Source organism: Ornithodoros turicata, chromosome 5 (genome assembly GCF_037126465.1).
Source record: "Ornithodoros turicata isolate Travis chromosome 5, ASM3712646v1, whole genome shotgun sequence".
Taxonomy (NCBI): Eukaryota; Metazoa; Arthropoda; class Arachnida; order Ixodida; family Argasidae; genus Ornithodoros; species Ornithodoros turicata.
The window spans coordinates 8,155,752-8,176,901 of record NC_088205.1 but is presented as its reverse complement, the minus strand read 5'-3'; the positions used below and the strand labels follow the sequence as shown (position 1 = coordinate 8,176,901).

At 47.2% G+C, this 21,150-nt stretch overlaps 1 protein-coding gene across 1 annotated transcript; it reads right to left on the bottom strand.

Moving 5' to 3' along the window:
• Positions 1-6,013: 6,013 nt before the first annotated feature.
• On the bottom strand, positions 6,014-21,128 carry LOC135393938 (cullin-associated NEDD8-dissociated protein 1-like). The gene is made up of 27 exons (XM_064624298.1): positions 20,988-21,128; positions 20,245-20,414; positions 20,046-20,158; positions 19,090-19,365; positions 18,873-18,999; positions 18,648-18,810; positions 18,469-18,572; positions 17,791-17,945; positions 17,416-17,719; positions 17,225-17,336; positions 17,029-17,122; positions 16,835-16,952; positions 11,399-11,530; positions 11,146-11,279; positions 10,490-10,575; positions 10,293-10,407; positions 9,754-9,839; positions 9,499-9,660; positions 9,329-9,393; positions 9,163-9,257; positions 8,933-9,036; positions 8,782-8,849; positions 7,864-8,245; positions 7,702-7,773; positions 6,753-6,924; positions 6,531-6,677; positions 6,014-6,455 (listed from the first exon to the last, which is right to left on the bottom strand). The coding sequence occupies exons 1-27, from the start codon at positions 21,027-21,029 to the stop codon at positions 6,319-6,321; spliced, it is 3,735 nt and encodes a 1,244-aa protein (XP_064480368.1). The 5' UTR covers positions 21,030-21,128; the 3' UTR covers positions 6,014-6,318.
• Positions 21,129-21,150: the final 22 nt, after the last annotated feature.

Sequence of the window (21,150 nt, the reverse complement as noted above, 5' to 3'; positions counted from 1 at the left end):
GGTGGCAATTGCGTTGTCTCTGGAGCAGGCCTAGTTTGGGTGGTCTGAACTTGATTGTGGTCCATAAGGCAACTAAGTCTCAAAGGGGAGCGCTTATACTCAGGGAAGCTTCGGTGCAAAATCAGAGGCAGTGTAAAACATGCGATGCTGAGGTTAGTACGCATGAAAGGTACATGGCGAAAGCTACCGATGAACTAGCAAAGCAGCGCCCGATGCAAAACGACACGAAGTAAAAGGGTGTGACAGCCCTTTATTTTCAGTCTTTTTACACGAAAAACTTCTACGAAAAGTTACCATTCTACAGTTTGGCATTACATTACCACTTTCCTTTTTTTCATTAACTTTCCAAAGCAAATCGAAAAGTTGAAAACGGTTGTCGGTATATCGACAATCATATATCGTTCTGCGAGAGTTTTGTCGCAGATAGTTTTGACAGCCGGCGTACGGCTAAATCGATAACGTTTGTGAAATGCGTACGTTTCGCAGATTGATTTCGGATGTTTGCATCTACAGCGCCGTCGGATCTGGTCATTATTTGATGAGACGTACGCCAGTTCAGATTTGCACGCCTCAGCTCTGAGTTTTTGACGAAGACAAAGACGCATTAGAAATACGAGGTCAGCATGATTAATCTACTAATATAAACACACTTCAGCCAATAGCACCCCCGAATCGTGGTATGGGAGTGTGAACGAGAGTCGTAGCCTGTTGTAGTGGTCAGTGGCATTCCCTCAATGGGATTATTTCGGAGTTGGAGGTGATCGGCGAGCACGCCATCTAGAATCGGGAAAATCGTGAATCGGAAGTTGCTACCCGACTGGACTGGTCTCTTAAAGGAACATGGAGGACACCTGCAACATTTCTTTTTAACCGCGTGATATAACTGTTACGAAAGTTTTACCTTTTGCAACGCGCATTTCCAGAGAAAATTAGTTTACAATAATGCGCGCGTGCGACGGCGATCTCTCCCAGTTCCTTCTGGTATGTTGTCACGTGAGATCATGGAGCACTTTTATTGGCTGCCGAGAACCGTCTGCTACGGCGAGGAAGCAAGGCCAGTCCTCCTCAGGTAACCGAGGATGCGGCTGTTGAGTATATGTACCAATGCGCCGATCTACAACTTTGCAAGCTCATTGGCCCAGACTGTATGCGCACTCCGATTGGTCGACAATGTTTTGAAATTGCATTTTCTACGCGCGCATGTGCGTGCAGCGTCCCGGCGGCCGTTTCAGAAGTTTCAGCATATATAGTTTCGAAATAGCACGCATCGGCCGGCACGGCGCCCGTCCTCTTGTAAGGGTTCCGTGTTTCGGTGGTGTCAATCGGTAAAACAGTTTGTGATTCTACGCGTGATGTGCTGTTTCTGGACACGACTATTATCCCACGAACAGTGTATCAACTACGGAACTGGAATGCTTCATGGGCTGGAGCTAGGGTTGCCACCAGGCCGGTTATTTGCTCGAGCTGCCGGTAGGAAGGTGACACCGGCAGCCTTTTGCCGGTATTTGTGCCTCAGCAGCTTTCATAGAGGTTTCTACGGGGTTTTCCTTTCAACATTCCACTACAGCTTGAATAAATCTGGAGCACAGACCCAACTCCGTAGTCACCAGTCGTTTTCTTAGTTATTCATTATTATTGTCATTGTTGTCTTGAGCGAGTACGCTCGTTCTTTCTCTCTCTCTCTCTCTCTCTGTATACTCTCCACCCCTCACCTACTCTCCCTTTCCCGTGAACATTTCCCCCTTTCCCTCTATTCCACCTCCTCTCCCTCAGCCGGTATTTTGCACTCCGAAAGGTGGCAACCCTATAGCTGGAGCGGTTGGAGAGTGAAGAAGGCGCTTTCGGGCGCCGTCGGATTTTCAGGGCTGACAACAAAGACAGGATTACGATTACGTGCACCACAAACGCCTTCCGCTCTGCAAGCAACGAAAGAAGATGCTCATCATAAAATCGGCCGGCACGGCGTCCGTGTTCCGTGTTTCGGTGATGTCAATCGGCAGAACAGTTTGTAGAAGTGCTAGCGTAGAACAGTTCAACGTGTGTTGTGCTGTTTCTGGACACGACTATCCCACGAACAGTCTATCAACTCCGGAACTGGAATGCTTCGTGAGTTGGAGCGGTTGGAGAGTGAAGAACATGCTCGGGCGCAGTCGGATTTCGAGGGCTGACGGCTGTGTTCGTTTTGCTTCAAGTTCGAACTTAGTTACAGTGCGCCAACAACGCAGTGGACTTTGTGGACTTATTCACAGTGCACCCATGTATCAGATCTTTGAATCAATGCTTTGTGTCAAATGAATATTTAATATATATATATTTAATATATAAAAGAAATAAATATTTCTTTTAGCCAAAAGAAGCTTCAGTTATTTTGAATATCGGGTAACGGCGGTAGGCGTGAGATCCGGTAGAAGTCGATGGTAACCAGAACCGGCCGAATGGTCAGCCAAAGTTAAGGCTCCTGATTGGCCGACTGGCATTGCATAGTTTCTACAGCGTTGCACTCTCATTGGTCGTGTGCCCAGTGTTGTGTGAATTATCTCAAACTATGGGCTCTATGGGGGGGGGGGGGGGGGGGTGTATCCGTTTGAAACCATTAAAAATAATCTTTCAAAAATAAACGTGTAAGTACCCACTGTTAAAAATATATCTCCCAGAATATACGCTTAAAAATCAACGCACAAAAATAATCGCCGAAATATCCCCATTTAAATAAAAACGCCAAGGAATCCACGGTTAAGAATATATCGTTGAAAATAAATCGTTTCAAAATCCCCCCAAATCCACCCTAGTTGCTAGAGCCATGTGGTATGGCCCAAATCAAGGTGAACTGCAAGCAAGGGGCTTAAACTAACCTCACAGGACCAAACTATCCTAAACTATCCCAAATTAACCGAAACCAAATTAAACTTGACCTAACATAACCTGATCTAACCCGGCGCAAATTGCAATCAGTCCGCCTCCGTGCTAGATGGTGAGGGGATTTTGAAACAGTTTATTTTTAATGGTGGATTATTAAACGGTGATCTCTAAGCGGGGGTAGTGAGCGGTTTATTTTAGGAGATCTATTTTTAACCGTGTATTTTTAAGCGGATTATTCTTGAATGTTTTATTCTTAAGCGTATATTCTAAATGGTGCATTTCGGGGACCCCCCCCTATGGGGTGCTGTTGGAGCCTGGCAAGGCGACCGGTCGACTGCTCTGCGTCGAGGCGCGGGGCGGGCAGCGTCGAATACAACCGCAAAAAGAAAAAGACGATACGCGCCTCATTATTGGGCGGAAGACGTGACGTCACAGACTGGCAGGCCGCGGCGAACACCATCTAGGTGGCGTTGGCTGAGGGAACCAGCTTTTCGGACTCGCTATAGATTGGAAGTTCTCTTGCGCACCAGGATTGGGCGCTGCACTCGGACTTTTTGTGCGAACATATACCCCAGACTCCGCTTGTAATCCTTGTTTTCTACTCATCCTGACATCTTCTTTTCGATTCCTTCCTTGCTCCCTTTAAAGGGACGGCCGCATCCGTTCCAGTCGACTTCGAACTATAGTGTCAAAAAAATTCCTTGTGAACCACTGACCACCGTATCGAAAATCCCACGCGAAATAGTGACGTAGTTTGACCGTTATTCGGCGGAATATATAACAAAGCAGACGCCGGATGTTGAGAGTATGCCGGAATTCCCTCTCTGGAATAACGAGTACGCGTCACTCCTAAAACCCAATGAGGGCGCGCGGCCTTGAAAAAAGGAATGCCGTCTAAAAAGCGATAAAAACCGGGCTGTTTGGTGGTACATTCTAAAAGCGATAAAACCCCAGTGCAGGGGACACGGAATGGTTGGATGAACACGACAATGTGTTTGTCAGTCAGTGCTTCGTCTGTCCGTGTCCCCTGCAATGGGGTTTTATCGCTTTTAGAATGCCGTCTCACAGGGACTGGACGGCGCTGCCCTCTCACTCATCCGGTTACGGAATGACGTCGCACCGTCGAAACCGAAAACCGCTTGGAACCCATTTTTTTTTTCAAGAACCGTAACGGGAACGTAACCGCCACTCACCATCAGCAATGGACCTTTTTCACAACGACCTATGCGCACGATCTTGAGGCTCCGGAGAGAGTTATCTCCGCCTTCACTAGATGGCGCAGTATGACGACGATAGAAGTGGACTAGTGGGTAGACCGCACGAACGGCGCCTGCGTGGTGCACGAGCCTCTTCCTGTCGTCTGCTACGGAATATCTTACTTCTGCGCCGCAGGATGTTCTCCACGGTTAGCAGTGCACGAAAAGACACGACATTGAGCGCTCGCGGTTACGTAACAGCAGAAAGCTAGGACATTTTTCGCATCATCTGCTGGAGCATTCTGGGGAATGTCGTACACACACACACAATGCTAGACCCTAAGACTGTGTTTCACTCGTAAACCATCACATGCATTACATTACTTATTTACATTACTACCATTACAAACGCCATATACCCACATAGAACCATTCAAAATTCAATATAATCAAAATAAAACTTCAATTAGAGTCATTCTTCTTATTGTGACATATCCTGTGCTCCATGTCCGGGGGATGTCGCAGGGATGTACAAGCAACGAGTATCTCTAACGTCCCATTGTGTACATCCGTGCAACATCCGTGTGACGTACGGGACATCTGTGATATTTGCGACTTTTCTGGGATGTCTCAGGGATATACGTGGTGTCCACAGGGTGGAGAAGCGTTGCGCCCATTCGGAACAGTCTGTACACCCTTTCCGTCCACATACCAATGCCTCAAGTGCTCACTGCAAGGAAGCACAACTGCGGTTCCTATCGCAGAGCTATGCCGTTGTTTTCTTATCACGCGCCCACGAAGCCAGAGTGTGAACAGAAGCGTAGCGATAACGGAACACGGCGATAATGTGGCGCGAACATAGATCCTGCTCTCCAATGTGCCTCGCTAATACAGCCACTGCGTGGCCGATGTAGTGCCCCCCCCCCCCCCAGCTTTCTACTCATAAAACAATCTTAGAACAGCAATTCAGTTGTTTCTTGCACTATGCATATGCCAAAACACGGCAGTCGTGCTACTTTATCATTTCATATTCAAGGTATGTAAGCTTGGAAACGGGTAGGATTGGGATACACAATGCTTTGGCAAGACTCCCTCATGAGCATGTTCCCCCCCATGTGCTCACCATAAGTGAGCGGGAGCCACAAGTGCCAACACCTGCGAGTCATGACACACTCTTTAGAGGAGGAAAAATAAAAATAAAATGTAGATGTAGGTCTACTGGATGGCAACCAAGCGGCCCCAGGCGATGTGATTGATTGATTGATTATGCGTTTAATGGCACAAAGGCAACGAAGGCCATAGAGCGCCAAAACTATGGTGAGTGTGTCGGAGATGATTATGGGAAAGATGTGAGAGAGAGTGTGTGGTAGTTAAAACCTATCTACAGGTATGAGCGATGAGCGATGAGATTGACCAGGATAAGAGAAATGTCCCAGGCGATGTCCCTTTGAGCCCAGATAAAATGCAGGGTTCTTTTCTCAAGTTCCGCCTGCCTCGAATCACCTGCTGTCTCGAAGGCTCCGCTCCTGTGCACACTATTTGCGGTCGATGCCATTTCTTTTGCCCATGTCACACACAACACAATGCATTACAGCAAAGCCCAATTTTGTTCAATGATTTTGAGCTAAAATGAACCAACCAGGGACATGTTTTCCTCCGATGATGCGGTTGTTAAAATATGGCGTTCTATGTATGAGAAAGGGTTCTGTACTCAGCGTCAGTGAATAAGCAAGCCTGCTCCACTGCACCACAATCAGAGATACATCTCTAGGCTTCATGACAGGAAAGTGGAGGCAACCTTCTGCAATGTAAACACAGATCACACACATTCTAACGCCATGCAAAAGTCTCGCAAGACTGTATTAACTCACTACATAGCAAACTGAATAATGAGATTTCCTGCTATTTTTTTCTTCGTCATTTTCATCGTACTCCGAATTTTAGTTAAACCAGCAGCATTCAAAAGCATGATCTTTAATACAACTTTTGCAAATATACAAGGGCCACCACATCCTACTTTTCAGCAACGAGGTCGAACACAGCCACACGGAAACAACCTCGAGTCAATGACCTACACCGTGCACCCGAAGTGTTCCGTGCAGTGTCACGTCTCACTTTGGTAAGGTTTGCAAGCTTTTCCCAAGAGCTCGGTATAAAACGCACACTGGTGCTGCGATCCCTTCCCCAAACTTCACTGGCAAGAGAGAGGTGGTTGGTGGCAAGAGTAAGAATTGTGGGGGGAAAAGTGGTTTTACAGTTGCCCTCAGCTGATGTCCATCACGTTAGAGCTGTCTGTCACCGCAGAGTTGTTCGTGTCCTTCTGGATTCCCTCGTAGAGGGCCTGGAGATCCTGCGTCGACTTTATCTGGGTGAGGAACTCGTTCATCAACGGGTTCTTGTCTGGAAAAGGGGCAGTGCAACACGGTCAGCAAATGCGGCATGCACAAAAAGAACGTGCGAGCTCCTAGGACTAACCTGCGTCTGGGATGGCAAGCAGGGCAGTGAAAGCTCGCATGGCCGAACGTTTCAGCTCATCTTGTTTCTCAAACTCTTGCTTTACAGAGTTGGCTTTGATCTTGCTGGTACAGGTAGTCTTCAGCGGTTCCACCAGGCGCTCTAGCCCTAAGCAAGGACGGATCAGTGTTTACGCGCGGAACATTTTTGGAAGCCCCCGCCCTCCTGACTTGCAGCACATACTTTGGAGGATGGCCGAAGGGCAGAGGGAGGCAAGGCGCACCAGCATAAGATAGGTGAGCATCTTGATGTCATAGTGGTCCTTCAGGCCGTCCTCCACATGGTTCAAGAACTCGAAGATGTCCAGCTGCTCCAGACATGTGTCCAGCAGGGTGTACATGCACTCAAACGCAGCCTGTAAACGTTAGGCAGGGTGTGTTGTTGCAGCATGTGTGCTACACACGATTTGAAATGAATCTTGCCTTTTACAAAAAAAAAAGCTATGAGAGCAGCATAAATACTGTTCTTTTCCTGCCAAGCAGATATTCTGCTGAGGAGCACATGTAACTACTCGGTGGCTGACCAGCCCAATCATTTAACCTTTTAACTAGAGGCTTTTGGGGGAATGTGAGATACCAGAATTGGTGCCAGTCACTGTATTTTCTAAACATACTTAGAGCCTGAAGTTTTAGAGTTTAACCCAATACTTCCCCGAAGTTGCACCTCGAACTAAAGGTCTCTTTAGGGCGAAACCAGATTTTTACCCGGCAAATTGCCCTTACCGAGACATCTGTAGGAATGCACACTAACTTGTTTGGCAGCAAACGCAGTTACATCATTTAATACGGAAAAAGTTCAGTTAATTTGAGTAACTCAGCCAGATTTCTCCCCGAATTTAGCGTACTGGAAGTTTTTCCATCCAAATTTGCATGAGTTTAGAGCATGTGTTTATTTACCCGATTTTTACTTCCCAAATTTAGAAAAAATATTTCCTGAAAACTTCAGGCTCTAAACATACTGCATGCTCCCTTGCAGCTCTCGAGTTGCAAACTCTCTTCAACAGAATGTCGACCTGGCCGATGATCCACCCCCCACCCCCCCAAAATTGGCATCTATGCTGCTCTCATAGATTTTTTAAAAATATAAATAAATATCAAATAAAAAGCACATGAATGCAATTGATATGGGTCACCTTTCGTATGTCTAATCCATCATCTACGGTGTGCTTGAACGGTCCCATCTCCACCTCTCGAATCAGCTCATTCTGTAACGACACGGTCATAATTCAGCGTTCCGCTACCTCTCAAGAAAGACTGTCTATGCTAACAATAAATTACTTTTTTCTGCGACATACCCTCACTCTCGTCTCCCCGTACAACCTCGGCAGTAGGCTGTCCAAGAGATCGCGCACGAGCGCGGGTTTGTTGTGAGCGACCGAGTTCAACGCAACGAGGGCCACTCTCCTCACACCCAAATCTGGATCGCCGAGGGCACCAAGGAAACGAGGCAGCTGGGGTCGAAGCAGGGCATCCACCTGCGGTCGCGGCTTCTCCGCCAGGGTCCACTTGGCCGCTGCCACGACCGTGGCACGTGCAAGCGGAGACGGAGCGTTCAGGTAGGCTTCCAGGCGTGGCAAGAGGTCCTGCGGCTTAAGAAGTGCCAGGCGTCCGAGGCACTCCGCAACGACGTTCCGCGCTCCTTCTTCGGGACATTCGCAGTGCTGCAGCAGCAGGTTCCTACACAATTGGCAGAGACCAGTTTTGTCAACATGTCGGAAACCAGGTCCCTCAAAACCAAAACTCACCTCGGAAAAACGTGCAACGAAGAAGGCCCCGCCACTAGATACCCCCCACTGTTGCCGTTCCGGATCACTTCAGCGCGCTAAGTTTAGCGGCAAAATGTTTTTGTTGTTTCTGCAAATGAATCTAGTCTTTGTGTGTCCAAATAAAACGCGTATAAACAACTTTCTGTGTCGTGTTTCATCTTTTTGGGCCCCGTTTTTAAACGTGTTGAGCGATCGGAAGGATCTAGAGCGCACGGCTGCGTGCATCACGTACCAGGCGCAGTCGTCCCTTTCTCCTTCGGTGACTTGGCCTGGCTTGGATTGTGCTTCAACTGGATCTTTAGTGCGCTACAATCCAACGTCTGGTAACAATGGGGTATCTAAGGGCGGCCTCCGGCATTGCACGCATCGGGATAGGAACAAATACATGGGGAAATGGCGACCTTGGGGGACCTGTCGGAAACTAACCAAAAAAAGTTTCTGCCTTACCAGATAGACTCGACAAATGGTTCGAGGGTCTGTACCGCTTGAGGACTAGAGGACAAGCAGCTGATGACCTAAAAAAAAATATCAAAAAATTGTTTTTGACAGGTGTGTCTTGCCACTGTTAGGTTACGGTGGGAGAGATTATGGCTCGTACCTCCTTTAGTGAGTGCAGGAGGAGGTATTGCCTGCGAGGCTGCTCAGTGATCTCCTTCAGAATGAACGGAAGGTACTGCGAAAGATTGCCCACACTGACACTGCCTGAGAAATGAAAGAAATGCCACTAAACTGATACAGCAAAGAAAAGAAACGAAGTTCAAACACTAAGCATTACAAAAAACTTCAGTAAAAAAAGCAGGTTGAGTCATTTGTCAGGTGGTAACTCACCCAACGCGAAGGAGGCCGCCGTTTTCACCTCCTCGCTCTGTGAGGAGAAGGAGTCCAGCAGAAGACGCATCAGATCATCGACTCCGCTGAGATCGCTGCAAAAGGCATCGGCAGTTAACTGAGGGAGGAAATAAAGACACACGGCACGCTCGGAGCGCAAACTCACGTGTGCCTTCCTATTTCACCGATGGCTAGCAGGGCAAAGAGCTGTACAGAATCTGCACTCCAGTTCTTTTAGTATGGAAGCAAAATTGAAAATGTAACACTGAATCGTAAATCACCCCAACACACACACAAAAAAGGGGAGGAGTCTGCACTGCCGTTCCTGAATGTCACCGAGCTCACCTGTACATCTTGCAAGAACTGACGCACAACAGGGACAGCCTCTTCAGGGCACTGCGTGGTGAGTGCCGCCACGGCCTTTGCCATAGAGTGGAAGGCCTGTTTGTGGATGGGCGCAACGCCACTTCCAGTTTGATAGACAGGCTCCGTCAACCTCTGAAAACAATCCGTACATGCTCAGTTTAAATAAGCAGAGCACAGAAGTGAAGGAAATAAAAAAAACAAAACAAACAGAAACTATGTCCTCACCTGAAGGAGGTCCTTAAAGCTCAGACCAGGTAAACTAGATGCTACGAGAGCTTGGAAGAATTCTAACATTGCATTCAATGCTCCACCTGTGCAGGGCAAGACAAGAGTTTCAATTATGGAGTTCCCGTGAGCAGAGCGTCGAACCGAAACGTTTTTTTGGTTTGTTTCGGGTTCGGGTTCGGCCATGAAGGTTCGGTTCCGCTTCCGGTTCAGCTCTGCAGTTCAGATATATTGGTTCGATTAACCGGTTCGGAACCGGCATTTATTTGTTTTTTTCGACCAACAGGACCCCCTTTCACCCCTTCCCCGAGCGAGGTGCCACCAATATAGGCAGGCAGACCACTCAAATCCCGAACCAGTAACCGAAGTTCGGTAATCGGTTCGGTTCCGGTTCAGCTCCAAGATGACGCTAGTAATTACGACTCAGTTCCTGTTCAGTTACAGCTAATAATTACGGTTAACTCTGCTTTTCGGTTTCGGTTTGACGCTCTGCTTGTGAGTTCAAGCAAGATGTGCTACTGTTATGATGCTTAACGTACCTTGCAGAAGGGGTGAGCGGACTAGGACCAAAATCTCCGGCAAGATGGCTGACGACACCAAGGTGAGAGACTGCGCACGCACTCGCGAGATTGAGGTCAGCAAGTTCAATGTCAACTGCAGCACAACGAGACAACAGAATGAGAAACATGGAGGATAATGATTATGACGTCCACGCCGTGAAGTAACACAACCTCACCTGAGATATGTGGAGGTCTGACTCACTAATCAGGGGAGGAAGCTCTTTCATCACGATGCTTATCATGTCGGCGGACAAGTTCGTACCTAATATCGACGGAAGAATAGGTTCTGTTAGGGTTTCAGAGCTCTCAGCTTGCCCTTAGGGCCTGGCTGTTTAGGGTTATACCCGATTACGCCCGATATTCACCCCCACCCCAGTTTTATGGAAATCAGCAAAAACAGGGTTTAATTGGATATTTCCCCGAAAACCGCTAGACCAGAGGGATCCGAAGTCATCACAACTAGCCCAGAACTTTGGATACTGTGTTGTAAATGCATAAATATGCTCATACAAACTGTCAAAACAGAGACCCTGCCTCATATATGCACGGGCTAAGCATTGATACTCTCTGTCTATCGGTCTGTCATGTGTATTATGCTGAGTAAACCGAAGATTTACATCTGATTCAATCCGATTTTCCCAGAATTGAGTTGAATGAGGTGCAGTTCAACCCAGTTACACCCGAATTACTGAAGCAAAATGTAACACGATATTTACTCCCCCCCCCCCAATGTTCCAGAAAAATATAACCCAAAAAAGTCAGGCCCTACTCAGCCATTTGCCACAGTTATGTGTCCACATAGGTGCATCTGAAAAGGGTGAATTTCACGCACTATAATTCTTAACCAAGGAATCCATCAATGTCAGGGTTGCTAGCTTTAGAGCACGCTGATTCTTCCTCAAGAACGACGCCAGCACTGGGATACAGTCAACCAGGATTGGAGACAGATCAATTTTCAGGGGAGACCTGAAACAAACAAGTTCACTTAGCAAAGGCACTGGCAAGTATAGTGGAGTACTAAGCACTACAAAAGCAAATTTTTGAGTGCCGGAGCAAGTTTGAGCGTTTTCCTGCACAATGCCTACCCAGCAACCTTTGTGAGTGCTTTGACAGTTGTGAGGCGGGTTATCTCATTTCGAAGTCTGTCCAGAAAGATGGGCAGGCACACTTGCAGTTCCATCTGAAGCCGGTCACCCAAGTAGCACAGGATCTGGCCCCTGACAGAGAGAAGTGGAAGTTTGAATGCAGTTGCAAAAGGAAGTACTATCGTAAAAGTGGTAAATTTTGTGGTCTTAATAATTTGTGAATTCACTAAGAAGGATGTTTCGGTAATATTTAGCGGAACTTTGTGATGCATGTTCCACATGGTTGTACAACCGGGCTCATTGGGTCAGAATACTGGAAGGCTGAGGATATGCCAGAATATCAGAAATAATCAGTGTCTCCTTGACACTCGCGAAGAATAAGGCCTTTCCTTGGTGGACCGAATGTGAACAATACAGTAAAACCTCCCTTAATTTGCCTCCTGTGAATTTGGAAATTCGGACTACCTGTGCATCCCAGCAGATGTCTATATTAGTCTACGTCAAATACTCATTAATTCGGAAGCAGTTGCACGTGCACAGACTGTAATGCGGACAGTCACGACTTGAGAGAAATGCACTTGCGCAAACACCGGGCGTCAGAATGCTCAGAAAAAAGGGAAAGGGTGGTGCCACACTACAACAAGAAAAAGCTGGCGCAGTACGCATCGCTATGGTTACGAGTATCATAATGTAATCAGTGTCACGGCAACTCTAGGGAAGCGCCAGAAGAATGAGACTAAGGATCTCGCAATGAAAGTGGAAAGCCCTGAAGGATCACGTTTCTAGACAAGCAGTAATAATTCCATGTTAGCACCAAAAAAGCAACTGTGGCCATGAACAGCGTGCAGACGTGGACAGATGGAGAGAGGACAGCAGGAACGAGTGGGGGGTTAGTATGCGTCCTGGGCCGACTTCAGGGGGAACCGAGCCGATGTTAGTCTGGAAGGTCTTCGGAGAACCCAGGGAAAACCTGAGACAGCACAGTCCGTGGTAGGATTCGAATCCACCACCTCCCAGTCTTTAGCACACGACCTTGACTACCACCAACGAGCGGGACGACGCCTTAACCCGCTGAGCCGGGCTGCTGGTCGCAAGCAGTAATAAGGAAATATGACGTGAAGAAAAGTATGTCGATGACACACGTAGAGAACGATGAGTCACAGAGCCTCAGGGCCGTCGAAGGTGAGAAGCTCCACGGACAAACAAAAGTGCCTTCGGACATCAGCATGCCCGCAACTGGAGGTACGTATGATAATCAGAGAGCGGATCTTCAGGCATATGCCTTTTCGTTGGGAGCCGTACAGATGATGCCTTTTGATGTTGTAAGCACAAATCAAGTCGAAGGGGACCCATTAGTACCCTAATGTTAATGCCTTTTTGCCTTTTTTTTCGATTAGTGCCTTTTTTTTTTAACAGACGACGATAAGTGCCTAAATGGGCACTTTACTTGCTGTTTCGTGTTTATTTCATAGTTTTTTGACAGACAGACACGCTTTGCCGCGCTACATCACAGAATGCAAGTGTCTTCCCCCGTGGCAGGAAGATTATTTTTCGCCTGCATTCCTTGTACACGGTGCAACACCGCATCTGCCCTTGCAGCTGTGCTACAGAATTTCACCCCAGAACACGTTGAACTGGTGCTTGTTTTCTACTGTCTTCACGCTTTCAATAAGAAGATGCGTGCACGGTGCTTTCCAAAAGAAAGAGTGCCACGCGATCTGAGCGGTTTTCTGGACGCTGAAATCTCCATAATATCTTTCTTCGTATTTCTCTTGTGGCTTTATGGAATCTTTGCAGTGGAAACGAAGAATCACGTCAGAATTTATAATTGGAGCATACTTATTCTGAGCAGCAATTGCCACTGAAGTGCACACGATAGAGTGACATGTTACCGTAAAGCAACCAATGCGCGCGGCATCGCTCGTAATGCCGGTAGTGCAATATCGATAGTGCCTATTTCGAGAAAATTCACGCCTTTTTGGGACGTTTTTAGTGCCTTTTTAGGCGCCTAAAACACGTCTATTTAGTGCCTTAAAACCCGCTCTCTAATGATAATGACAAGGCGGCATCGGATGAGAACTGTGAAGCTGCCGCCTCCGCGGTGCGCCGTTACAGAGGCCGCGGAAGCCCTTGCTGTTTTGGAGGACTTTTGTTATAAATTCAGGGGTGCTACGGGCAAAACTGATTTTGGAGCACTTTTTGGAGCAGTTCAATTTGAGTTTTGGAGCTCCTTGGAGCAGTAATTTTGCATACTTTGGAGCATACTGGAGCACAAAAATGTCATGTCCTGGATCAACTTGGAGCACAGCATTTCACATCTTTAATGGCACCAAGGAAAATAACCACATCTGAAGAAGCATAGGTATAGCCTTAGTCCGTGTTAACAAGAAAGGACTCTGCTAATACATTTCCGCATGTATTAAGTCCATGAGTGTGTCCGACACAAAGTAGAAAGCATAACTCGGTGAAGAAAGTTAGGAAACGTTGTTAAGTTAAAGTTAACAGCAGCCACGCCATGCTGAGCGCACGAAATTACGACGTTGCAAAGGACGCACACAGCATCAGTGTCCTTAAATTCTGGTTTGCACCAAACGCTGATGAGGTCATTGTTGGAATCCGCTTCATTTAGCACAGTTCAACTGAATTTGGTGCTCCGACCTGCGGCGACAAACGCAACCATTAAATTTATGCGAATCTCTCACGCAACTAAGCTCAGAAAAGCGATCTCTGTGTTGTAACTAAGCAACAAAGCAAAAAACAGTCGTAATATGCGATCAAAGCTAGCCAAGGTATTGCCACAAAAGTCGGAACTGGGACCACCCTTGTGAAAACCGAAAGTGTAATTTACACTTTCGGTTTGGGCGGCTGCGCTGTTTACAGTGAACAGCGCGGCCGCCCATACGTCTCGAACAACAGTATATTGCATTGAATTTATTGATAAGGGACGCAACTGGGAAGCATTACGGGTAAGGCTATATAATATATGTGGAAGAGCTAATTACGTTTGCTTATCTTGACACACACCTACGCTTGTCGCTGCATACAGTTAACGCCACCGAGGCACCCGCCACACAAACAGCAGGAGACGCAGGAGACACCCTGGCGGTAGAGGTGCGCGCCGCCGGCGGCCAAAAACGTCTGCACGCCGCCAACGTGGTAATTCGGTGCAAAGTCTGCTTTTCGACCAAAAACGCTCTAAAATCTCTCTGGTTTAAACAGAACTTTTTGGTCTCATGTTCTGCAATGGTTCACCCTCTTTAGTTTTTATATTCGGTGCAGCACTCTGCACATGAGCATTATTCGAACCCACGGCGAAAAAAAGAGATCAGCTCGGCGGCCCCGCCGCCGCCGCCGGGCCTCCAGAGGGGTGCACCCAGCTGAGAGTTTTCGACTTTTGCTCTTATGGCGCAATTTCCGCCGATTTCACGTTTTCGGCGCACGATGGCGCAAGAAATCAACCTTGTATCAAAATTGCGCAATTGGCGCAGCCGTAGCACCCCTGTATAATGCTCCTGGAGGCTCGAGTGCAGTCGAGCATTTGACAGCAATAAAGAAAATTTTTTTTTTAACATTGCAGTTCTGCTTTCAAAAGCAAACAATTCTCCCCAGTTCTTTTCAAAATAAAGTTACCTTCATATCGGCAGGTACACCTTATACTGTAAACGTACTTTTATTCGCAGTGTATTAATTTTTGTGAATCGCGCATTCAGTCATTTGCGAAATTATTCGCGTGTATTTTATTTCGAGATTCTTTCGCAATTTTTTAGGGGTCGCGAAATTCGCGAAAATTAATATGTCGTGAATAAAAATACGTTTACAGTTATTTTGTCGACAGTTCAATATTTCGACATTCAGATTGGGCCCAGTGTGATCCGAATGAACGAGGTTTTACCGTAAAACATACATTATTGAGTTGGGAATGAGACCGGAACGGTGAAATGTTCGAATCAGTCTAGAATCGGCGTCAGTAATATAAATGTGGCCATAGGGTGGTAAATATGTACCAAAGTGCCGTAATTAATTGCAACACATAGTCCAGCTCAACTTAGAACTCATATATTGCGAGTTACAATTTTTCTCCACTTTCCCGCCACCGCTAACAAATATTTTGCGGGACTTTAAAGTGGCGAGAAAATGGCGATTGTAAAAAGTTGCACAATGAATCCTCACGAAAACTATTACTTCTACAGTAATCAGGGTGTCGAACCGCAAAAAATACGGGTTCGGTTCGGGTTCGGGTTCGCGTTGTTTTGATTTCGTTCCGGTTCAGTTCCGGTTCGGCCAGGCCAGAAATCGAACCGGTTCGCAAACCGGTTCGCAGCCCCGAACCGGTTCGCGAACCGGTTCAACGCCTCCGTTATATATGTTCCATAAAACTGCTTTTATCAGGAAATGCGTGGCTAATAGCTTACTGCTGTTGTCTGCATTGACGTCTCTAGCGGTGAGGTAGCCCTTTAAAGTGAGAGAAATGAGAAATGGATGAACACTTATTGCAACTAGAGTTCACGCTGTTGAAGCGGTGTAGTCCTGCTACTTTCTGTTCCCAAAATATCTTTTTTCACACGCACAGTGCCAGCAAGATACACTTAAAGGAAGCCTAATAAGATGGACAGCGTAACATAGACGACAGTACTTGCCGGCAAACTGCCTTCGCAGCGTGAATCGATCTGAAACCGTACTGAAGCATGTCGAAAATAAGCCTGCAAGCCTTACTCTGTCCGAGCTCACAGAAGTGTACTTGTTAATCCACAACACAACGGCAATGTGTCACGACGACACAACTGCGCTACCAATAAGCAGAACCACATTTACTTTTCAAAGCACGACCAATCAAACAGGCACCGTTCTGCGTACGCTCCTTCTCCACTTCTCATGTTTCTGACTTGTTTAATTTGTGCTGCTCACGTGTAAAGGGAAATCTTGGGCGCTTATTTGATCACATATTCGTCCTGTAGAGCTATATAACTGGCCTACTCCATTCGTGTTTCATTCGTCCGCGTGGCACCTGGTCTCTGAAGAGTAGACGCCACACAGCGTGCGTGGGGCGCTAGCCGCGGCACTCACAAGGACAACTGCGCTTCAACATGTTAAAAAGACGCTGAAGGTATACTTACTATACGTCGTCGTCTGACTGCTAGGTGAACATTTCTGAAATTTATGATATAGGCGCGTGATGATGATACCAATGTGTCTTCGTTCGGGGATAGCGAGGAACTCTTATGCTGACTTCTTTTATGTCCGAACCGTTTTGTTGCGAACCGGTTACCGCTATTATTTTTTACGGTTCTGCTCCGGTTCGGGTTCAACAGTGTCATGAAAATTTCGGTTCGGGTTCGGTTCCGGCAAAAATTACGGTTCGGGTACGGTTTTCGGTTCGGGTTCGGGTTCGGTTCGACACCCTGACAGTAATACACCTGAATGGTAGCTCACACTCACATGCATGTGATGGCCCTCTCTTTCACCTCTTGATCAATGTCAGCTGCCTTGAGTTTCACCAAAGTGCAGTGGTAGATATCTTGCACGTATGGGTCGAACGTAAATGACGATTCTTGATCTGCAATGTGAAGCAAATGGTTTTAAGTGACACAAAGGACACTGAACTCAGTTTCATATTTTCTGGAATTGCTTACCGAGCGGCCTAATGACCTTGACTAGCTGCTGAAGCACCAGAAGGGCCTCAGACGTGATCTTGTAGAAGCTATCACCAACGGCGCTGATGATTGGCTGGGTGAGAGAAGTGGCAGTGAACAAAAAGAGCCCACAGCTGGCAACTTGAATAAAATGAGTGAAAAAAAAATATAAAAAGACGACGACAATCAAACTCACGGGAATAAGAGCACCGATATGTGCGTGAAACACGGCAGGATTGTGATGGATGAGGAGACAGTTGAGGAACGCCAGGGTGTCGATCTTCATGTTGGAGCTGGAGTTCTTGTCACTGCGAGTACAACCACAGGATGGAGGTGAAACAGCGGTCGAGATGCCACACGTTGATGCAGCTTAGTTCCCCTACTGACCTCAACGAGAACTGAACGCCCGGCACGAGCATCGGAACGTGGTCCGCCAACGCTCCCGGCAGCACGACCACCAACTCGGTGAGCAGAGCAAAGCAACCCTGGCGTGCCCTCAGGCCCTTGTCTCTCAGCTGCCTGTGGAGGGCCTTCACCAGAGGCCCCACTTGGGACCTCAAGAGGGCCAGAGGGCTGTCGTCCCCTTCGACGATGTCCCCCGCATCCCCCCCGGCTTGCACTGCGGGTCGGGTCTGTCGCAGGAGTGCCATGTAGGCATGGAAGATGTCCACTTTCACATTTTCTTCTCGCTCTGCAGAGCATGAAGGATTAGTCAGCGCGCTATTTCAACCGTTGATGCGAGGGCTCGCGATATAAATCTACCTTTGAACCGAGCGATGAGGGCGGGTGATATGGCGCGGTAGAATTCTGTCAGCATTTCATGTCGTGTGGCCACAACTGCTTCTAAGCACTTGGCAGACGCACGCCGAACCTTCCAGCTCATGTCATCGTCGTCGCTGTATTCTTCTTCGCTTTCGCTACAACACAAGTTCAATGCTGTGCTTGACAATATGGTCAATACAGCGTGGTCGAGTTTGCAACTTTTGTGCGCAGCATCGCAGGTACAGTGGAGTACAAGTAGGGAGAGACTTTTTCGGGTTAAACGCGATTCCGCCCGGTTATTCCCCCCCCGAACTGACCTCCGACCAATTCGGGTTAAACCAGATTTCTCCCCGAATTCTAGTCACTATGAAATCCTCAAGTGATGTTTCCACTGAAGACGAACAAAGGTCGCCACGTGTAACACATGTAAGAACGGGTCACTTCGTTCCCAGCAATACACCCATGGGTGTCAACACTGTCTATGCCTTCGGGGATTACCGCTGGAAGGTAATCCCCTTACAGCCAGCGGTAATCCCCGAAGGCATAGACACGCAAAAAAACAAAAAACAGAGATTAGGAAATGACTTAATAGACAAGAGGAGAAACAAAAACCCCAGATAACACCCGAAGGCACAATTATCGCCCGATTTCTCCCCGAATTACAGATTTCAAACTTACCCTTCCGTGTCCCCACGGTCCATGTCCATCATGTTTTCATCTTCTTCATCATCATAGTTGTAGTTCGGGTCGTAGCAGAGATACTCCAAGCATATCCTCACTATCTATAACGTGCAAGAACGAAAATTTTGACATCACCATAGAATTGCACTCACCATTGTTTAGAAATAATGCCTTACTGTGGACACATGAGGTGATATTTCCTTGGGGCAACGTCTAATCAGGCTCTCAAAGCCTTGGAGACAATACTCCCGGAGCTCATCATCTTCGACTTTGCAATATTCCACCATGAATGGCATCACCTTCTCCAAGTGTTCACCAATACGGTGGCCAGCATGACGGCTGAAAGCACGACAACGTTCAGGATGTTTGCGTACAAAGTGCAGAGTGTAGCTGTACCGCACCTGATTGTCCCAATGCACTGTATGTAAGTACGTGTGGTTGACGTAGACGAGTTCTTTGCAAGCTCTTCCAGCAGCGTTTCCATTAGTTTGTTGAACTGACCCTGACTACAGCTCATCACGAGATAGCCTACAAACAAGCGGCATGCATACATGTTTGTGCAATGTTTTTGATAACCCAACAACAGACGCGAGAATATACATCATTCTGAAGACTAACCAATGGCTGCGATGGAACGCTTGCGCACAGCAAGTCTGGGCGAGGCCAGCTGCGGAAGCAGGGACTCCTGCACTGCCAGCTGGTACGGCATTAGCAGGGCTCCAAAGCGAGCTAATAGGTCACCCAGGATGTCGAGGGCCTCCAGCTGCACGGACACGTCTTCCTGGCGGGCCACCGCGGCGCTGAGCCGACCGGTCATCTTCTTGCAGACGGCGGTGGCCAGTCCTCCCCCACCCCCTGCTGCTGCGGGCAACTCGTTTATCACAGTCTTCAGGCCTGAGTGGTGGTTGTACATTTCAATTAGGAAGCGTGTCGGAGCATGCGCATATTCTGAATGTGTGCACAGTGTGTGTGTCACCTCCCAAACATGGCATGCTGTTTCTAGAAGAATCTAACGATACCTCCCATGATTGGTGTGACCAAACTACCGTATTTTCCGGTGTATAACGCGCACTCGTCTATAACGGGAACCCCTAAAAAAGGCCGAATTTGAAAAAAAAAATCAGTGCATAACGCGCACCGTACAATAAAGCCAGGCGGTGTATCGTATATGTGCATGCTTTATTTGAAACACATTTAGACAAAGCCGTTAAACTCTGGTGCGACAGAGTGTGTGTCATAGTATACTTCAGTCTCCTCTCCGCTTTCGGTTTCGCGTCCCTTCTCAATCGTAGCCTCATAGCTTCTTCAGGATTTCGGAGGCATCATTCGCTGTGATTCTGACGGAAGACTGAAGCACTTTCCTACAGATAAGTTTTTAAAGCGTCAAGCCGTGCGCACCCTGGAAGAGGCTAGAATTTGTATGTCACCGACCTCAAAAGGAATTCTCCAGGAAAATATTTCCACGTATAACGCGCAAGACCTCTTCAGAGCACTCTTTTACTGTATAACGCGCGTGTTATACACCGGAAAATACGGTAGTTGAATTTTTACCCAAAAACATGCATCGTTCTTACCGATGCTGGAAATGTCACGCAGCTGTTCCTTCTCGGACACCATGTTGTTGCAGAGGCTCTCGACTATCATTTCTACCTGATACTCCTTCACCTTGTTTACGAGAGGACCCAAGCTGCATTTGAACGCAAACAGAAAAGTAAAAGTATTACAACCTGAATTGCATCGCAAAAAAAGAAAAGGTACAGTGATTACACCAACCATTTTACTGCGAGGTTTTGAACTTCGCCATTTTTGTCCTCCAGGAGTTTGAGGAGCATCTTCACAACCTTCCTCTCGCTATCTTCGTCTAGTTTAATGGAATCCTTCTGCAGTTCCGCCATCAGGTCATTCGTGGCCATGAACCGATAGTCTTTGTCACTCGATGTCATCTGTAAAGCAGCAGTTCACGCCATGCGCTATCATCTGTACACAATTACTCGAATTTTCGCAAGAGAACAAAAAAACGACACAGAGCAGAAGAGCTCTGTGGCAAGCTTTGGGAGAGCAACCCATAAACGCGAGATGTGAAAGTGATGTTCTGTTTACTTAGACATACTGGGAAGTTCTCCAAAACTATGGAGTCTCTTGAGAAGGTGTACTGGGTATCCTGAACATGGAGTCCATTATTTCAAGTCACATTATTGTTAGAATGGTTACATCGAGCAAAGTTGTCAAGGGTATCATTTTTCTCAGTGTACTCTTTCGATGAGCAGACACGGGCACGTTAGGACCCGGCAACTGCGGTATACAACAGTAGTATGCGAGACCGCCATCAATTAATGGCTGCAATAATTATTCTGTTCCATGGTGCGTTCATTAACGCAATTTATTGCTGTTGGTAAACGAGATATACAATTTCAAAAAGAACTTCGTCAGAGCTTAGGCTTAGAGTGGCAACGTTTCAAAACCCTTTTTCTGTCAGCAGTACATGCGTAATAGAGGAACGAAGCGTGTATATTTACCTTCTCCAAAAGATTTGCAATGTGATAGGAAACGTTTGCCATGGTGCTTAACTGCCGGATTATAAACTAAGCAGAAATTAACCGGCGTGACCGCCAGAACAAACAGAAACCCACTGTTGACAAGAGTAGCCTTCACCCATCGACCTTTTCAACCAGCTTGAGT

Excerpts from the sequence above, each read along its gene's own strand:
- LOC135393938 (XM_064624298.1), bottom strand. The coding sequence starts at position 21,029 with ATGGCAAACGTTTCCTATCACATTGCAAATCTTTTGGAGAAG. Across the intron at positions 17,720-17,790 it reads CCTCATCGCTCGGTTCAAAG|AGCGAGAAGAAAATGTGAAA; the intron begins GTAGATTTATAT and ends CATGCTCTGCAG. Across the intron at positions 9,661-9,753 it reads GCTTTAAGGACCTCCTTCAG|AGGTTGACGGAGCCTGTCTA; the intron begins GTGAGGACATAG and ends GATTGTTTTCAG.